The sequence below is a fragment of the Leuresthes tenuis genome, unplaced genomic scaffold (genome assembly GCF_036924035.1).
Source record: "Leuresthes tenuis unplaced genomic scaffold, fLeuTen1.0.hap1 SCAF_10, whole genome shotgun sequence".
Lineage (NCBI taxonomy): Eukaryota > Metazoa > Chordata > Actinopteri > Atheriniformes > Atherinopsidae > Leuresthes > Leuresthes tenuis.
This window is the reverse complement of record NW_027325364.1, coordinates 36763747-36782323: the sequence shown is the minus strand read 5'-3', so window position 1 is coordinate 36782323 and position 18577 is coordinate 36763747. Positions and strand designations below refer to the sequence as shown.

General features: G+C 40.3%; 1 protein-coding gene across 1 annotated transcript in view; it reads left to right on the top strand.

The window, feature by feature from the left end:
* cdk14 (cyclin dependent kinase 14) overlaps positions 1 to 18577 on the top strand; it is a 228156-nt gene that overhangs the window by 14821 nt on the left and 194758 nt on the right. Inside the window, exon 2 of the mRNA XM_072395031.1 lies at positions 4144 to 4175. Coding sequence (XP_072251132.1) covers positions 4144 to 4175 — 32 coding nt within the window. The remainder of the gene's footprint in view (positions 1 to 4143; positions 4176 to 18577) is intronic.

The window sequence follows — 18577 nt, the reverse complement described above, 5'->3', positions numbered from 1 at the left end:
AAATTAGAGAATTAAGGTCGGTGCTTATCTGAAAACCCTATCACTACAGACTACAAACCATGACAGAAACTTGGGTGTTATATTAGATGCTGACTTACACTTTGAAAACCAGATTAATTTACCAACCAAGTCGGCATTTTACCACCTAAAAAATATAGCAAGGATTAGAGGCCTTCTATCTAAACCAGACCTGAAAAAACTTGTCCGTGCTTTTCTCTCGAGTAGACTAGACTACTGCAATGGGCTTTATACCGGCACTTCCAAAGAAAACCATCCAAAAATTGCAGCGTGTTCAAAATGCAGCTGCACAAGTACTCACAAAAAACAAAAAAAATACGACCACATCACACCAGTTCTCAGATCTTTGCACTTGCCTCCTCTGTGTGAGAGAGTTAAATTTAAGATTAATTTAATGGTCTACAAATCCCTAAATGGATTGGGCCCAAAATACCTGCTAAATCTTCTTATTCCCTATCAACCATCAAGAACCCTTTGGTCATCTGGAAAGGGACTGCTAACGGTTTATAGTCCTAAGACAAAACATGGTAAAGCATCATTCAGATATTGTGCTGCTTATATATGGAACAAACTCTCTGAAACACTTAGATGTGCACCAAATGTTGCTACTTTTAAATCAAGGCTCAAAACTTTCTTGTTTTGTCAGGCCTATGAAATGTGATGATGGGTGCCAATGGTTAGAGTTACAGATAATCGTGTTTATTATTATAATTACCCTTTTACTTGTCTTATCCTTTTTTACCAAAGCATTTTATTAATTCTATCTTGCACTACTTCTGGTTCCGACTGAGTAGATTTTACAGAAGGTTTTTGTCACGGTTTATGTTTTGATTATTGTTATGTTTCAGGTTGTGTCACGTTTTATGTTTGATCTTCATGTTTTCAGGTCCTTTGTTATGTTTATGGTCATGTTTTTTCCCCTGTCACTTAGTTCACTCAAGTCTGGTTTTGCCTCAGTCTAGTTTTTCACAGTGCCATAGTCACAGTTCCTTCATAGTCTTGTTAATCATAGTCTTGCATTTTGTTAACCATAGATATCCAGCTCTGTCGCACCCTTGGTTCTTTCTTTGTGTTTTTGGAAATAAACCTTTGTTAATTCATTGAAGTCTGCATCTGGGTCCTCCCTTCCTGCATCGCTCTTGACAGAAGGATTCTGCCAGAATGGACCCAGCAGACTACCAGGTTCTCCACGGCCTGCTCATGGCCTTGGCCGAATGCGTGGCCAACGGGACCAACATGTTTGAACAGTGGAGGGTGTTGAAGGACATCCTAGATATGTTCAGGCGGGGACCCCGCACTCCAGGAAACATGGGCGACGACAAGGGAGATCCACGTCAAGGCGACAGTGGAAATTTTCTCCTCTCATCTCTCCTTTTGCCTCCCCAGTTTCTTCTCCTGTGTTGCCGTCCCCACAGCCCATCGCCATGTCCAAGCCGGCCACCGCTGCCATGTCCAAGCCAGCCACCACCGCCATGTCCAAGCTGGCTGCCGTCGCCATGTCCAAGCTGACCGCCGCCATGCCCCAGCACTCCGCTGATTGCCGAGGTCCTGCACCAGCACTCCGCTGACGCCAAGGTCCTGCACCAGCATGCCGCTGACTCCGCCAAGACCAAGTCTGTTTCAGTCATGACCGAGACGACTGCAGCCACGACCGAGACTGCGGTTCCACCCACGTTTGTTGCCACGACCAAGCCCAAGCCTGTTGCCACAACCACAACCACGACCAAGCCTGTGGCCACAACCAAGCCTGCTCCGGCGTTCAGAGCCCCTCCCTCCCCACCTCTGAATTTGGAACATCTGGGAGCCGTTCCTTGAGGGGGGGGGGCTGTGGGCTTCGCCGGGGGGTGGGCCGGGTGGGCTCATCTTTACCCTTGCCGTCGCCAGTGGAAGTCTGGGCGAGCTCACGCCTGTCCTCGCCTTCGCCAGTGGGAGCAGAGGGCTGGCTCACGTTTGCCCTCGTTTCTCTGTGCAGCTCTGGAGGGTCGTCCGGGTTGCCAGAGGTCTGGCCGTCCTCGAGATGGGACCTGGTCCTAGGCCGCTAGGGATGTCTTTGTGGATGTCAGGGGGCCATCCACGCGGTGGGGGGTGGGGGGGGGGGTTATGTTATGGTTTATGTTTTGATTATTGTCATGTTTCAGGTTCTGTCACGTTTTATGTTTGATCTTCAAGTTTTCAGATCCTTTGTTATGTTTCTGGTCATGTTTTTTCCCCCTGTCACTTAGTTCACTCAAGTCACCTGTTTTCTGTTCCACAGTTGCACCTCATCACGAATCACCTCCCCACATTATATAGTTTCCTGGTTACCATCACCCATTGCAAAATCCTCACTTTATCTTCCACGCTCACACCACGAACGCTAAGTCTGGTTTTGCCTCATAGTCTTGTTTTTCACAGTCACAGTTCCTTCATAGTGCTTTGTTTTTCCACAGTTCTAGTATTTTTTTATCTCCGGCTCTGCTGCTTTTGTTCTTGCTTTGTGTTTTTGGAAATAAACTTTTGTTAATTCATTGAAGTCTGCATCTGGGTCCTCCCTTCCTGCATTGCTCTTGACAGTTTTATTGTCTTGATTTGTTTTACGTGTCTTTGCACATTTTTATCTTTTCATCCTTTCATCCTTTTATTCTGTTATTTTCCTGCTATATAAAGCACATTGAGTTGCACTTGTTTATGAAATGCGCTATACATATAAAATTGCCTTTCCTTTATTTAGTTATAAATAATACTCTCCTCAAATTCCTTTTGCTGCAAGGGTCATTCAGAGCTGCAGACATAGTTATACAGCATGTAGAGTTTCCTATACTCCCTCATAAAGATTAAAATGATGCAGTAATGTTGCTTGATGTTAGCAAAGGGAGCAATGAGTTTGTCATTGTGTTCGTACATGTAGCTAAAATTTTGATAACTTTTAAAGAGCTTTAATTTAGATTCAGCTTTTACATCATGAAGATCTAACAACTCAACAAAACATCATGCTGTATTTTGGAATACCATAAACTTTTAATATTAAAACAAAAATAATGAAAATGGGAATCAAATTATTAGAAAGCTTTCTTCAAGTTAATTGAGCTGTTCCATGAAATATTTGATATACTTCTGTTTGATTAAAAGAAAATTATATTACGATTCCACATTTTCTTTTAGAATAGTCAAAGTTAGGGAAACATTTTCGTAGCCTGTGATAGACTCTACTGTGATTGCTCTTGTAGGAGCTCCGGTATAAACTTAAATGTCACTGACTTTTAAGATCAAAAGAAATTACACTGGGACTGGTTCATTAAGACGCAAATACAAAACAATAGCAGAGTTAAGTGCAGTGAGCTCAGATATGTATATTTCCACAATAATAGTTACATTTATGAGGTGGATGCACTGGTTTACAGTGGAGATGGTGGTTTGCGAAAAATTCATGAAACATGAAAACATGCTCAATGTTAGATTGTTATACATTTCTTGAGAAAAGTGAACTGTCTCCAGGAACTCTTCATTCATCTCAGGGCCCGTCCACACGAGAACGTTTTGTGGATTTTTTCAGAAACAATGACATATAAGTCCCGCCTCTCTAACCATTAACCTCAGCCACCGTCGCTAGACACATCATAACCATAGATAAATATAAAGAATAAAACTTTAACAAGTCCATTGTACTTGTATTTTTCCAAACTTTATAATGTCTACGGTCATAACAACAACAACAATGGTGGACTACAGGCTTGTACTACCTTTATACATAGACATTATAAAGATTCTTTATATGTCTATGCCTTTATACGCATGCTCCATGACTTCTCTTCCGGTTTTAGTGTATTGGTGTAGCCGCGTCACAACGCCACAGACAAGCCTGGCACAGCGTTTTTGGTAGTTTCCAGTAAATCCGTGTGGATGCAGATCATTCTGGAAACGACGTCGTGTTTACGGAGACGTTTTTCAAAAACAATACAATACAAGCGTATTGGGTGAGGCGGCATACTCGTGTGGACAGGCCCTCAGTCTGAGCCCCAGGGTTTGCTGACAAATTTCCCCCCAGTAAGAAGGTTCTGTGGTGCATCTTTTCTTTTGCTTATTCTTCAAAACATGTACAAGTACAGACACTGATTAAATTTTCTGTTCCTTTGTCTTTTTTTGCAGCTTTCAAGAAGGAAGACATCAGCTTTGATGAGGTAGGTTAAGAACAATAAATTCTGGGGGGCTGTGACACCTCTTGCACAGTTTTAGGGCTAGACTGCAGTGCTGTATCTTCACTAAAAATATTTTTCAGGATCCTATTTCGCAATATTTTCATAAAGAGCTGTACTGCAGTCTTTGGGTGGATCCTGTTGTAACTCAGTGCCTGAATCCCTCTGTATCAGTCACAATCACAAGGTTTTTTTGGTCTGCCAAGTGAGACCCTAACCAGACGTTCTCTCGATGAGAATTCCCAGGGCTCAGATTTTCAATTCTTGTAAATTTTTGTTAATTGGAAAGTCTCTGTGTTTGTCTGTCTTAATTTTTCATTTTGATTAAATGGATAAAACGCTGTTTGCAGGTGGAGGACATGGTCAGCAGTTAAAAAAATCATACTGTCATACTGTTAATACTACAATATTTTAGTCCACATTATTATAGATGGCTCATTTGCACTGTAGTTGAAATTAGCTTAATTGAGCTTTATTATTGTATTGTTGTAATTTGGTTATTCATGAGAAAGGTGTAACTTTTTTTAACTCATTTGGATCACGCTGTACCACTGATCTACAGTCTGGCTGGTGCATGTGAGGTCTCTGTATTGTGTTCTTTTAGCCAACCTCAGATGCTTCTGGTTTTGTGGTGAGTTTTATAAGACTGATATTTCATAGCAAAAATAGTTTTGGACTCATCTTGCACGTTATATTATTTGACCCAGCAGCAGGCGTTACATATTAATTTCTCTCTTATTGTCCTTCAGTTTGCTGTGATGATCAGCTGGTTGATGAAGCAGTCAGTAGGTCTCAGAGTACTGTTATGTTTTATTTGTACTTACAGGGGAATCATGCCTGGCTGCTCCTTTGACCTAATGCAACAGTTTCACTACACTGCTCAACCGGCATCTGCTTCACGTCCAGGGCATTGTATGCTGTGGCACTGATTAATGAATAAGTGATAAGACAACAGAATGACTTGTATTGATGTTCCATACATGTTGGTGCTGCAGTCATTTTATTTGTCTCCTTCATTTATTCTATGTGGCAGAGTAGCTGAGATTTGAGGGCAGAAACAACAGTAGAATGACGTGTAATTTTTTGTTATCGTCAGGTTTGGTATAATGATTTTGTTTTCTGTCTTTATATTCTGACATTTTCTGCTTTCTCAGATATTTACATCCCACTTAAAGCTTTTAGTTTTCTTGGCAAAGGCTCATGTAAGCTCAGACATAATGGATATCACATATATTTAGCAGTAGGGCTGTTTGTCAAGTTTCCTGAGAATATTTGGATAAGATAAAGCGAATGGTCTTGTTCAGTGAGATACTTTTATGGTGAATCAGACCATTCTGGGAGTCAGTGCCATGGGACTTAGCTTGGACCATTTGCTATAAATGGTCTTTGCTGCAAAAGAAGAATGTTGAGAATCTGAGTGGGAAAAGACTCCTTCCTGTCCTGCAACATGACAGCCAGCAGCCAGAGTATGTGAACTGGTGGGAATTTGACTTGTGTCATTGTGAATGTGCAGACATTTATACATTGTGTGTGTGCGTCCGAAAAAGACCATGCTGGCTTGTTACTGGTGTCTGTTGTCATTAAATCACAGTCAGCCAGTGGTACATTCAGATAAGAGGAGAGGCAGAGGCTCTTACAGCTCTCCTTCAACAGGTTTGATGTCAAAACATTTTCTGCCTTACAAATTGTTTTTATTAAAACTTCTTTTTTTTGTAGTTGATAAGTTAGTGCACTGATCATAACAGCTGATCATAACAGCCCCAAACAGCGCAGAGCTGTGCAGTGATTTCAACTTGTGGTAAAAGTGGTTTACTACAACCTCTAAGGTCATCACAGGATGGATGGATGGATGGATGGATAGATAGATAGATCGATAGATAGATAGATAGATAGATAGATAGATAGATAGATAGATAGATACTTTATTTATCCCGAAGGATACAACAGCAAACAAAAACTCAGTTAGTAAAAACATACAGTAGGATGTAAGTGTATATATATATATATGCAAAGTGTGCAATGTGCTCATGTGCAAACAGATATGCATTTAAATATGGGTTTAATCGTGATCCTCCCTGGCCACCCAGTGAAGAGTTACTCAGTCTTATGGCCAGGGGGATAAAAGAGTCTGGGGACAACAGCCCGCTGCTGAAAATGCTCCTCTGTCTTATCAGAGTTTTTGTGGAGTGGGTGTTGTGAGTTGTCCAGGATGGACAGAGTCTTCTCCAGGGTCCGTCTCTCTGCCACTGACACCAGAGAGTCCAGCTCTGTGTCCACCACAGATCCAACCCTCCTCACCAGTCTGTCCAAACGTCCAGTATCCCTCCGTTTTATACTGCCCCCCCAACAAACGACAGCATAAAAGAGAACATTAGACACAACAGACTGGTAAAATATGAGCTGCAGTTTTTTTCAGATGTTAAATGACCCCAGTCTTCTCAGGAAGTAAAGACGTCGCTGTCCTTTACGGTGGATGCTGTCTGTGTGTCCAGTCCAATTTGTCATCCAGCTGCAGTCCCAGGTACCTATAGGTCCTGACCACCTCTACATCAGAGCCTTCAGTGGAAATGGGCTGGAGATGGGGTCTCTTCCTCTTGAAGTCCACCACCATCTCCTTGGTCTTAGAGGTGTTAAGCTGCAGGTGGTTAGACCCGCACCATCCCACAAAGTCCTCCACCAGGCCCCTGTACAGTCTCTTGTCCATCTGCAAAACCCAACAGTCGCAGTGTCATCAGAGTATTTCCGCATGTGGCAGAGCTCTGACTCGTGCTGGAAGTCAGATGTATAGAGTGTGAACAGGACAGGAGAGAGCACTGTCCCTTTCAGCGCCCCTGTGCTGCAGAACACGGTGTCCAAAGTGTTTACAAACTGTGGTCTCTCTGTGAGGTAATCCACAATCCAGGAGACCAGGTTCACATCCACTCCCATGCCGCTCAGCTTGTCTCTCAGTAGGATGGGCTGGATGATGTCGAAGGCACTGTTGAAGGTTATTTTCCCTTCCCTCCCCCTGACTGCTGGGGATGGGTGTTGTGGAGAGCAGAGTGGTTTGGAGACAATACAGTGATATCTGTTGAAGAAGTGGTTAAACTGGTTTGCTCTCTCTCTGTGTTGCACTGGACTTTAAATCAATCATCCAAAACGTAAACAATGAATAAGGAGCAGCTTTAAAATGGGGAGTACATTTTTCTCATAGTCTTTTATGATATTGTCATAATTACTTCTGTCATACTTACTTTCCTACTTCTGTAGGGACACTGCAATTCCAGTAAGGTGCTACCCTAATAATAAACTATGGATCACCAGTGACGTTAAAGATCCCCTGAACCAGAAAAAGAGGGCATTCCAGAATAGGGATGGAGAAAAGCAGAGGAGTTATAACAGGAGCTTAAAAAAACACTACGTCAAGCTAAGGTGGAGTACAAGAAAAAAATAGAGAGACAGATGTAGAACAGTAACACCAAGGAGGTGTGGAGGGGTATGAGGACCATCACTGGATACAGACTTAAGAACTCTCAGTCTGTGGAAGGTGATGTAGACAGAGCCATTACTTTCAACCAAATTTACAACAGGTTTGATAGTGTGACTTTTTCGGCCTCTGCTGCTGCTCCCACCACTTCAGCTGCTTCCTCCATACTGCTTCCACTGCCCAGCTGCACATCCACCTCTGCAGCAGCTTCCACCACCAGGTGTCCTGAGCACAGCTGCACATCCACCTTTGAGGCAACTTCTCCTACCAGGCCTCCTGAGCCCAACTGCACCTCCACATCTGTGGCTGCTCCCACCGCCTGGCCTCCTCAGTCCAGCTGCACCTACACCTCTGCAGCTACTCCCACCACTAGCCCTCCTCGCTGCATTTGCACCCCCACCCCCATCTCCATGATTGATAGCAACATCACTCCTGTTGCCATCCCTCTGCTACAACCTGAGCGGCTCCCCCGGTTTCTAACTATAGAGGAGGTAGGAGGTTGGCGCTGAGCTCAGGAGACTTCAGTCAGGGAGGGCTGCAGGCCCAGATGGAGTCTGTCCTCTTCAATATGAGCCTTCAGATGGAAAAAGTCCCAGTGCTGTCGAATACTTCTTGTCTCATACCACCAGTACCAACCGGTGGAGCTGAATGACTACAGACCTTTGACATCTTATATCATGAAGACCTTGGAGAGACTCCTTGTTCGTCACATGAGATTGCATGTTGCTGGGGATCTTGACCCCCTCCAGTTTGCCTACCAGAAAGACAGGAGTGCAAGACGCAAATCTTTACATGCTGCATCGGGCATATGCTTATTTGGATGTGCCTGGTTCATATGTGAGAATCATGTTCTTTGCATTCTTCAGTGCCTTCAGCACTGTACGGCCTCCCATACTGAAAGACAAGCTTCTAGGTATGGGTGTGGCCCCCTCCCTGACATCGTGGATTATAGATTATTTGACTGCTAGACCACAGTATGTCTGGATGGTATTCTGATTATATGGCTGTTGTGGCATGTGTGCTCGGTGGACAGGAGAGGGAGTACATCTCCTGAACACCACCAAGACCAAGGAGCTGGTGATGGTTTGCACTATAGACAAAAACTGCAGATGCCTGGACAAACTGGTGAAAAAGGCCAGTTCTTTTGTAGGCAGAAGACTAGACCCTCACAGTGCTGTGGTGGAGCAACAGATGAAGAGGAAATTATATTCTGTTTTGGAGAACAATAAACATCCCCTCCATTCTGGCAGGTCAGAGGAGCAGCTGCAGTGAGAGGCTCATCTCACTGAGCTGCAGGACTGAGAGGTTCAGGAGGTTCTTTGTCCCCACAGCCATAAGGCTTTTTAATAGTGTCTGCTGACATGTTTTTCTCAAATATATTTATTTATTTATTGTTATTATTATTATAATATACAATCATTGTAAATATTTAAATGTTTAGCTACTTGACTAATTTGAATTTCCCCCACTGGGGAATGAATAAAGTATTATTCTATTCTATTCTATTTGATTTCTATTAGTGTGTATGTGTGTTGTTTAAAATTAAGAGCTGCTATGTTGGAGTTGATGAATGACACTTGCACCATGGTGCAGACTGATAGGACTGTATTGTGGGGGACTGCACATGCAGCAGGATAAATATTGCACCTGTGAGGGATAAGCAGCCGCTGCACAGTCTGCTATTGTACAGGACAACAGCCTGTTAACCGTCAGAGCAGGGTCCTGCTCATACCTTTCAGCAGGAGCTCCAGTAGGAACAGTGGATGTCTTTTTCATGTTTTTTTTTTTTTTTACTCAAGGGAAGTGTAGGTCAGGAATTCACACATTTCCTCACACTGCTTCTGATGTAAGCCTCTTTACATGCAATATGCTACCTCTATGATGAAAAAAAAGATCATTCTAACTTAAAAGACATGCCTAAGTATTTAGTCAGAATGACATTGGTGTTGACTTTGTCATAGGGATAATGTTGAGAAAATGTGTGATTGTGTAATTTTCTCTTACTTCCTCCTTACTACTTTGTTGTCTGTAAAGTGCTGCCTCAGCTGCATGCTTGACCCTGAATCAGGCTCTGTATTATTAAGCTGATACCTGGTTGTGTTCCATCAGGCCTGTGGAGACACAGTCGGTGTCTGATTGATTGTTGTGGCATTACTATACAGGAGCATCATTGAATAGGCTGCCAGCAGCGATCTTCTCCTCCTGGACCTGCTTAAAGGCAGCGATCACCTGAATAATTCTAGAACAGTTTTAGATGTATAATAGAGTTAAGTCCATGTGATCAACTCTCACATTTACACCTGTTAAAGGTATGCCACATGTTGCAGTGCTGGGAGTTAGAACATAAATGTGCATGTACAATAAACTGCACTGTTCTGCTCCGAATGGAACTCACTGTGACGATGCTTCAGGGTTCAGCTGACATGAGGTTTGGGATCTTTTACAATAACTCTTTTAATAACCCCTTTTATAATAAAGTAGATAAACAAGCATTTCCAGTCTTAAGTTGGGCCATCATATCAAGTTATTGAAAAAAATGGAAAATAACTATTTTTTTATAGATTGTCCCCAAAATTATTTAAACATATGATAATAGAAAAAGAATTCTAAAAGATTTCATTCAAAAGGCTGTTGTGAAGGTATTGTTTTACAGTTTTCATTTTCTGTTGCTCTTAGGTTAAATTCAGGTTTAAAAGAAACAGTTGGCATTAGCTAATTTTTATTAGACACACTTCATGCTTTTGTTGAATTTTCTTCGTTACCGCAGAGATGAGTCCTGCCACAGTGACATCTCCGGCACAGATCACTTGATTGTGTTGTCAAGGTGTCAAGTCTGATATACAAACCTGCACTTCGAATAAAATTGCTGTAGGGTCATACTGTGTATTGACATAAGTGATAATCAAGTGTCTCTATGTGGTCCTAGATTAATTTAAGAATAACTTAATGTTGCAGAGCATTTTAGATACAAGGAGGGAACAGATAAAACAGATGTCAACATGTATACACATCTGTGTAAGATCAACTGGATAGTGTAGTAAGATTGCTACCTATCATGTTGGTGACTGTGGTTCAAAACCTGACCCCACCCTGCATGAAATGTACTACCTCCAGTAGGGGTCCTTAGGAACACTTATATACATTAATTCGAAATCCGACTCAGGGATGCGAGCACGGTGGAAGCTGGTGTCTTTCCCACTCTTTCTGTAACCTTCACTATCAGCTTAAAAACCACATTACTGGTCTTGAACACCAATGTCACCAATAATGTTGATATCACTTAAATGGCGTTGAAGATAGGCAACACTGTATTTTCCTCCTTCCCTGGTCGACCAGACAGACGAATAAAACCGTTGCAAAATGTCATTGAGTAGGCCCACTGACATGAAACAACGTCTTTTCTAGGTCATTTTCGCACGTCAAATTTTGGTCCCCTTAAGGTGCAGACAATGACGCCAGATGATGTATTTTTTCCCAACGTTTTCCGTAAGTCTTGTATTGACATTCCCAGGACCTCCGGATAAGGGCTAATTCTAGGTCAAATGAGCAACATCTTTCAGAAATCGGTTTTATAGGCTCTGTGCATAACTGTAGTGCCATTTCAGAGGGTGGCATTGTGTTCCAGTTAATTTCCCCACAGTTTCATTTCATTGTCTCAGCAGCAGATAACTGGAAATGCATACAAAGGTAAAGCATTTCCAGTTTGAATGTGGAGCTGAGCCAAACAAAGCTACAGGAAAATGAACTGGTACAGTGAACAGGTCCTCCACCTTCTGGAACTACAGTTATACACAACAAGCTGTACAAATAAATCACCCCACTCATGTCTTTCCATTTGAATTTTTATTCATCACTGGCGAAAATATTTCAACAACCAGTAAAACAAATGAAATTGTGGTAAAAAAAAAAAAATAGAAAAACACTATCAGTCAGCTGTGTGTCCTCCACCTGAAGATCACATCCTGATGTCTTCTGTGGCTGTGCCATCAAATTTCATGACTCCTAGGTGGAGTAGAAAAAGACCAGTGATTAGAAATATGAAGGCAATCTGCCAGTCCCCATAAGCAAAAATAGGTTGTCTATGCATCCACTACCAATACTAGATTAATACAAAACTTTGAATAAATGACTTAATTTATTTCAGACAATTACCACAAAAGTGATTGGTAAACAGTATTTACAAAAAGAACAATCTCAAACAACATATACATATTCACCAGTAGAAGCTCAACATTGCATTATATATTCATATATAAATTTGAACATAAATAGAAACTAATAACATAAACAAAATTTCCATTAACAAAATGAATTTGCATTAATTAATGCAAATTGTCTGAAAGGGTTTATGAAGAAGTAAAACTTATTTATTCGGATGCAGCAACAGAGGACCAGGGGAAGTGAAGTGGGCCAAGCACCCCTAAATGCACCACATACAGTGCTGAGTAGTGATACCATTCACCTCCCCTCTTCATCACAGTACCTGTTGAAAATCCCCAGTTTGAGCCTTTTTTTAAACAGACTCACGCTTTGACTTTGCTTCAGCTCTTGTTGGAGTTTATTTCAGACCTTCACACCATTGACTGAAATGCACATTCTCTTCATGGTGGTTAAAACCCTCAAGATTCTGAAGTTAGGGTTTTCCCTGTAATCATAGCCCCCACTCTATCAGTGAACAGTTTTTGAATATTATCTGGTAGTTGTTTATTTCTAGCTTTATACATCAGCTGAACTGTTTGAAATTCTACCAGATCTGGGAGTTTGAGGAGGCTGGACTCTATGAATAATAAGTTAGTGTGGTCGTGGAATCCTGCCTTATGAACCATTCTGATGGCTCTTTTTTGTAATGTGTATAACAGTCGCAGCAAAGTTTTGTAGGTGTTGCCCCATACTTCCACACAGTAACTCAAGTGAGGCAAGATAAGTGAGCAATATAGAATATGAAGTGCAGCATAATTTAGAAAATGTTTAGCTTTGCTGAGAACAGCAATACTTCTGGATATTTTAGACTGAATGTATTTAATATGCGGTTTCCAGCTAATCTTATGGTCTACCATCACTCCCAGAAACTTAATTTCATTAATTCTCTCCACCGACACATCATCTATTAGGATTTGCAAATTTGTTTTGCTTTTGCAGTTTCCAAACAACATAAACTTAGTCTTATCCAAGTTTAATGATAATTTATTAATATCAAACCATATCTTTAGTTTACATAACTCTAACTTGATTTCAGCCAAAAGCTGCTGCAAATTATCACCTGTACAAAAATTATTCGTATCATCTGCAAACAAAACAAAATTAGGTATTTTAGAAACTTTACTAATGTCATTAATATAAAGAATGACCAATTCTGGTCCCAATACTGACCCCTGGGGGACACCACAAACAATGTCCAAACAAGATGACTGGCAGTCACCCATTTGCACAAATTGTTGCCTGTTGCTTAGATAGCTTTTCATCCAGTGCAGGACAACTCCCCTGATACCATAGCGCTCCAATTTCCTGATTAATATTTCATGATTTATTGTGTCAAATGCTTTTTTGAGATCAATAAATATCTGCAACTGCAAATTTCTTTTTGTCTAAGGAGCTGGTGACTTCTTCTATTAATTCAAGGACTGCCATTGCTGTGGATCTTTGTGATCTAAATCCATATTGACTTTCAGAAAGTAGTTTATGTTTGTGAAAGAATGTATCCAATCTACCCACAAATAATTTTTACAGAATTTTGGAAAATTATGGAAGTAGAGAAACAGGCCTATAATTTGTGAAATGGTGTCTGTCCCCAGATTTATAAAGTGGAATTACTTTTTCAATCTTTTCTGGAAATTTACCCACTTGAAATGACAGATTACAGATGTAAGTCAGAGGCTGAATAATTTCCTCAATTACTTTCTTAATTATTGTCATGTCAATACCATCACAGTCAGTTGACCTTTTATTTTTACATTTACTGACAATATCCAAACTTTCTCTTTCTCCCACTGCAGTGAGAAACATTGAATAAGGATTTCTGCTGATTAATGTTTAATTCAGAGCTCCAGCTGTTGTAAGATCAGGATTGTTCTGCCAGTTTAGGTCCCACACTTACAAATTATTTATTGAAATTATCAAACACATCTTTACTGTCTCAAAATTGTCATCATTATTTGTAAAAAAAAACTGTGGAAAACTAATTTTTCCAGCGTTTGTCTTGATAATATTATTTGGTACATTCCAAATCCCTTTCATATTTTTATTATTTCTATCTAATAATTTACTGTAGTAATCCCGTTTAGGTATTCGTAAAATAGCAGTTAATTTATTCTTATTTTTTTATATTTATTCTCTACCACCAATAATCTATTCTTTATGAAATTTCTATATAGTTTGTTCTTTTTTTTTTCACAGGCATTTTGCAATCCCATTGTGATCCATGGAGTTTCTGAGTATTTGTTTTTATGAGAGAACATTTTTAATGGACAGTTTTTGTCATATAATAATTTAAAGATATTCCGAAAATTTTCATATGCTTTATCAATATCATCTTCCTGCAATACTGACTCCCAATTAGTTTACAATAATTAATCTTTGAATGATTTGATTGATTCTTCTGTTCTTACTCTTAAACCACGGTTTAATTTTCTCCTTATTTTTCATATAGAAATTGTCACTAACAACAAAAACTGGTAGATGATCACTAATATGCTGAATTATTAATCCACTTATTGTATTGTTATCTAAGATATTAGTAAATATATTATCTATTAATGTGGCACTGTTAAGTGTGTTCCTGCTGGGTCTAGTAATTCTGGGAGAAAGGCTCAAACTGTACATGGTATTAATGAACTCTTCAGTAGGTTTATGATTGTTTAAGTTAGGTAGATCTATATTAAAGTTACCACAGATGAAAAAGACCTTCTGAGATGTAACTGTATATGTTTGCTCAAACCATTCTCTAAATATTTCCATATTAGAGCCAGGAGCTCTGTATATACAACTAACAATAACATTTTTAGTTTTTTCCATATATATTTCAACTGTTATACATTCAAATACATATTTAGTCACTCTGGTCATGTTTTCAACTTTTTTATACTTTAGGTTTCTGTCCACATACACAGCTACTGCTCCACCAGTTTTCCCTTCTCTGTTGATATAATTGAACTCATAACCCTCCAGGTCAAAGTCAGCTCTCTTCTCAGAGCTGATCCAGGTTTCAGAGATGGTAATAATGTTAAAAGGCTGTTTAAACTGGCTCAGACAGTCTTTGATGCTGTTAAATATGCTGTTTGCATATAAACTTCTGCTGTTGAAATGTATGATTGAGAGCCTATTGTCTACTTTAACTGTCCTGTTGTATTGATCAGTTGTATAGTAGCAGCAGTTATCAATGAAGTCATTGAAGAAGTTATTATCTGGGTCTGCATCCTCTTCCATGTCCTGACATTTATAGTCCATATAGCTGAATGTTTTCAGTTCCAGGTTATCGGCACTAACAGTCGTAGGTGTTAGTGTTGTGTCCATAAATGATGAAGAAACAGTTTCTGTAACTTGTGACATGGTGACAGTGATATCACCTGTGATCCAAATGTTCCTCAAAGACTTCAATTATATTTGTCCAGCTCCGTGATGTCTTGAACAACAACTTTCACCTCCTCCGGTGTTCCGTTCAGCTTAATGAAGACCTTACAGTTCGTGGTTCATGTAGACTGGATCTTCTTCTGCTCCCTCAGGAACCGGGCCTTCCTCACAATGTCAGCGTTCTTCTTGGTCAGGTGCTCGTTAATGAAGACGTCTGACCCTTTGAGCAACCTGCCCTGTTTTAGCAGAGAAGAATTGTGTTTCCGGTTACTAAATCGCATAATTGGTGGTTTGTCATTGTTACCTCTTCTTGGGAGCGGGTGGCACACTTCCACTGTGTCACAGTCCAGCTTTATCCCCTTGGACAAGAGGAAAGAGGCCACCTGTTCCTCCGTGGAGTCAGTCATGGCAGGCGATGGCTCACCAGCCGGGCAGGGCGCTTTCACAGCAAATGTTGCAAATAGCCATGGTAGACAGTTGGCATTGTATCTTTTTTAATGTCAACAAGAGAGGAAATGTTTTGTCCAATCAAGTTATTATTAACAGATTGGCTTTCTCCCTTAGTCATCATGAAAGATGGGCTTACCTTGTATTGCTTTGTAAACCTTTGTCCTCTTCAAAGGTTTCTTGCCCTTTTCACCTTCCCCTTCATATTAGTAGGGCATTAGTGAAGAGGATAAAGAAAATAAATGATAATTATAAATCAATGTCAATGATTTATGTAGGAACAACACAGATCATGAAGCCTTTATACTACGTTGATCAGTGTACCCTAGGTTGCCACCCACTTTTCCGAAAAGCTGGTCTTTAAGACCACAATTTGTGTTGTGAACTTTTAATTTTCACCCGTTATGACATGCTCAGACATTGTTTTATGCCAACAAGTAGAGAAGGATCATGAATTGATGTTATAATTATAATGTTATAATGGGTGCAAAAAATGTCAAAAACGGGTAAAAGATGGAACTTTCTCTTCTACACAGTGTTTTATAGTCCTATTTGAAGATCAAAGATTGAAAATTTCATAACAAAAACTGAAATGCAAAACATGTACCAAGGGGTGCACAAGGATTAAGCAAGAAAAAAGGCAAATTAAGGCAGGCATGCAGACTGGTCCACATCCGGAAAATAAAGTTCAAACAGAGCATCCAAACATCACACACACAAAATTCATACTGTATGTAGAAACATACCCATCAGGGACTTTGTGAACACAGTACTTGGTGTTCTTCCCACCAACTCTTTTTTGCAGCACCTGATAGAATAAGTCTAGTTAAGTCTATGTTTTCCTGCTCCAGCACACCTGATTGAAATGTATGGGTCGTCCTCAGCGTTCTGTAGAGCTTTAAAGACCTGACCCATGGAGCATCGTGTTTGTGCCATAACCAGCTCATCACAAACGAAATGTAGAGGGACGCAGTTTCATCCTGCTCTTCGTTCGCCATCTTTCTCAAATACCTGAGTTTGTTGTTGTTGTTGGTGGTGAAGAGGTCAACCGGAAGCAGCTCTATTAGCAATAGTTAAAATGGGTACAGCACCACCTATTGTATTGGGGTATGACATGCTTTGTGCCAGTGATTCGATTCATTCACTGCCATATATCCAAGGATAATTACCCTCAGATAAGGAGCATAACCCAACTATAGCTATCTCATCGTGTAGACCCACTGATTGAATAGTGCCGAAAGTTTGAGACCACACTTAAATGAGCACGCCTGACTCATCACTTAAAATATTACTCCGCCAAAATCTGTGGCAACATAGGCGGGTTTCAGTTACGTGATTATAATGTGAAGGTGGCGCAAATTAAGATGGAGGGCAGGAGCTAAAAATGGAGAATGGAGGAAACCGTTGAACCTAACCAGCTCACTGCAATTTCTTCAACAAGCTTTGGGACGCTTTGGGACCCTCTCTGGTAAAAATACTATTTTCAGATCAGTGGTTGAAATAGGCCTATCAAAATTTTCCACAATTGCATTTCCAAATAAACAAAAATATGCATAAATGAAATTAAATAGATAACAAAATATCATCTACTCAAATAAATAATTAGTTTAATCACAAATAATGTATCTTCATATTCATTAATAACATTGATAATAAATTAAAAAATAAACAGATAATACATTTTGAAAATTTCCTACGTCTGTGTTAGACGTCCCCATGACGTCCAAAAAAGTGACCTAGTCCATGGTTAAAATCTGCATACTGACATCAAAGTGGGGTCATAGTTAGACGTCCAAATAGCGGACCTAGTTTGCATGTTGTGTAGAAGTACAGAATTGGTCTTGGACCGACGGACGCAATATGGACATGATCTGCACGTCCATAGGACATTGAAGGTTTAATGGGGAGTCAGTGTAGTTTTCAAAGTTGATATCCATGTCTTTGTCAGCCAGGAAGTCTCTTAGTGTTTTAACTGCCCATGTCATGGTTTTCTTTGTGTTCATCTCGTCCTTGTCATCCTCAAATTTGTTCAATTCCTCCGGTGTCACCTCCTTGTGGGCTTCTCCTTTTTCTTTTCATATTCACTTCTCTCTTTTTCTTCTGCTGCATCCCAGTCTTCGAAGGTATTACAAATTCACCAAAATAAGTTAAAAGAAAGAATAAAATCACTTGTTTTTTTCTGTCTTGCCGTTGTGATAAATAAACTGTGAAATAACGTTGAGTCTGCGTTGCCATGGTTATCAACAGTGCAATAATTTGAGCCAGCACAATAATTTAAAACTGTCATCAGGCTATTTGACCAGAATGTCTTTCCTAGTAAATTAACACTTAATGTATGAATTGTAATGGACGCCTCTTCGGGCATTATACAATTATATTGGGACATGGTGGCTGTCCACCAACCATCCACCTCTCCATCCATCTGAACTATCCACTGTTTGAAAATTAGTCTTCATGTATTTTTTGGGCACACTGCAGCGGTTTCTGCTTGTTAGCATTTCTTAGGGGTGGCTGAATAGAAGATTGATGCATAACTACAAGCGTATGGAGGATCCTACACCTTGATGTTCGCAAGACTCCAGAAGCACCAGCATCGTTAAATACCTGTTTACTGCTTTGCAATGGCATTGTAGCATTCTGGTCTCTTAATCCGATGTCTGGCAGAAACCTTCCTCATTGTGCCTTTATTTGCATGAACCTGGGTGTCTCTCTGACATATCAACATGGATGAAAGCCCATCACCTCCAACTTAACCTCCCAAAAACTGAACTGCTTGTCTTCCCAGCCAAACCAACCATACACCACAGCATCTGCATCCAAACTGAATCCCTATCTCTTGCTCCATCAAAGGTTGCTGGAAACTTGGGTGTCATGATTGATGACCAACTAACCTTCAAAGATCACGTTA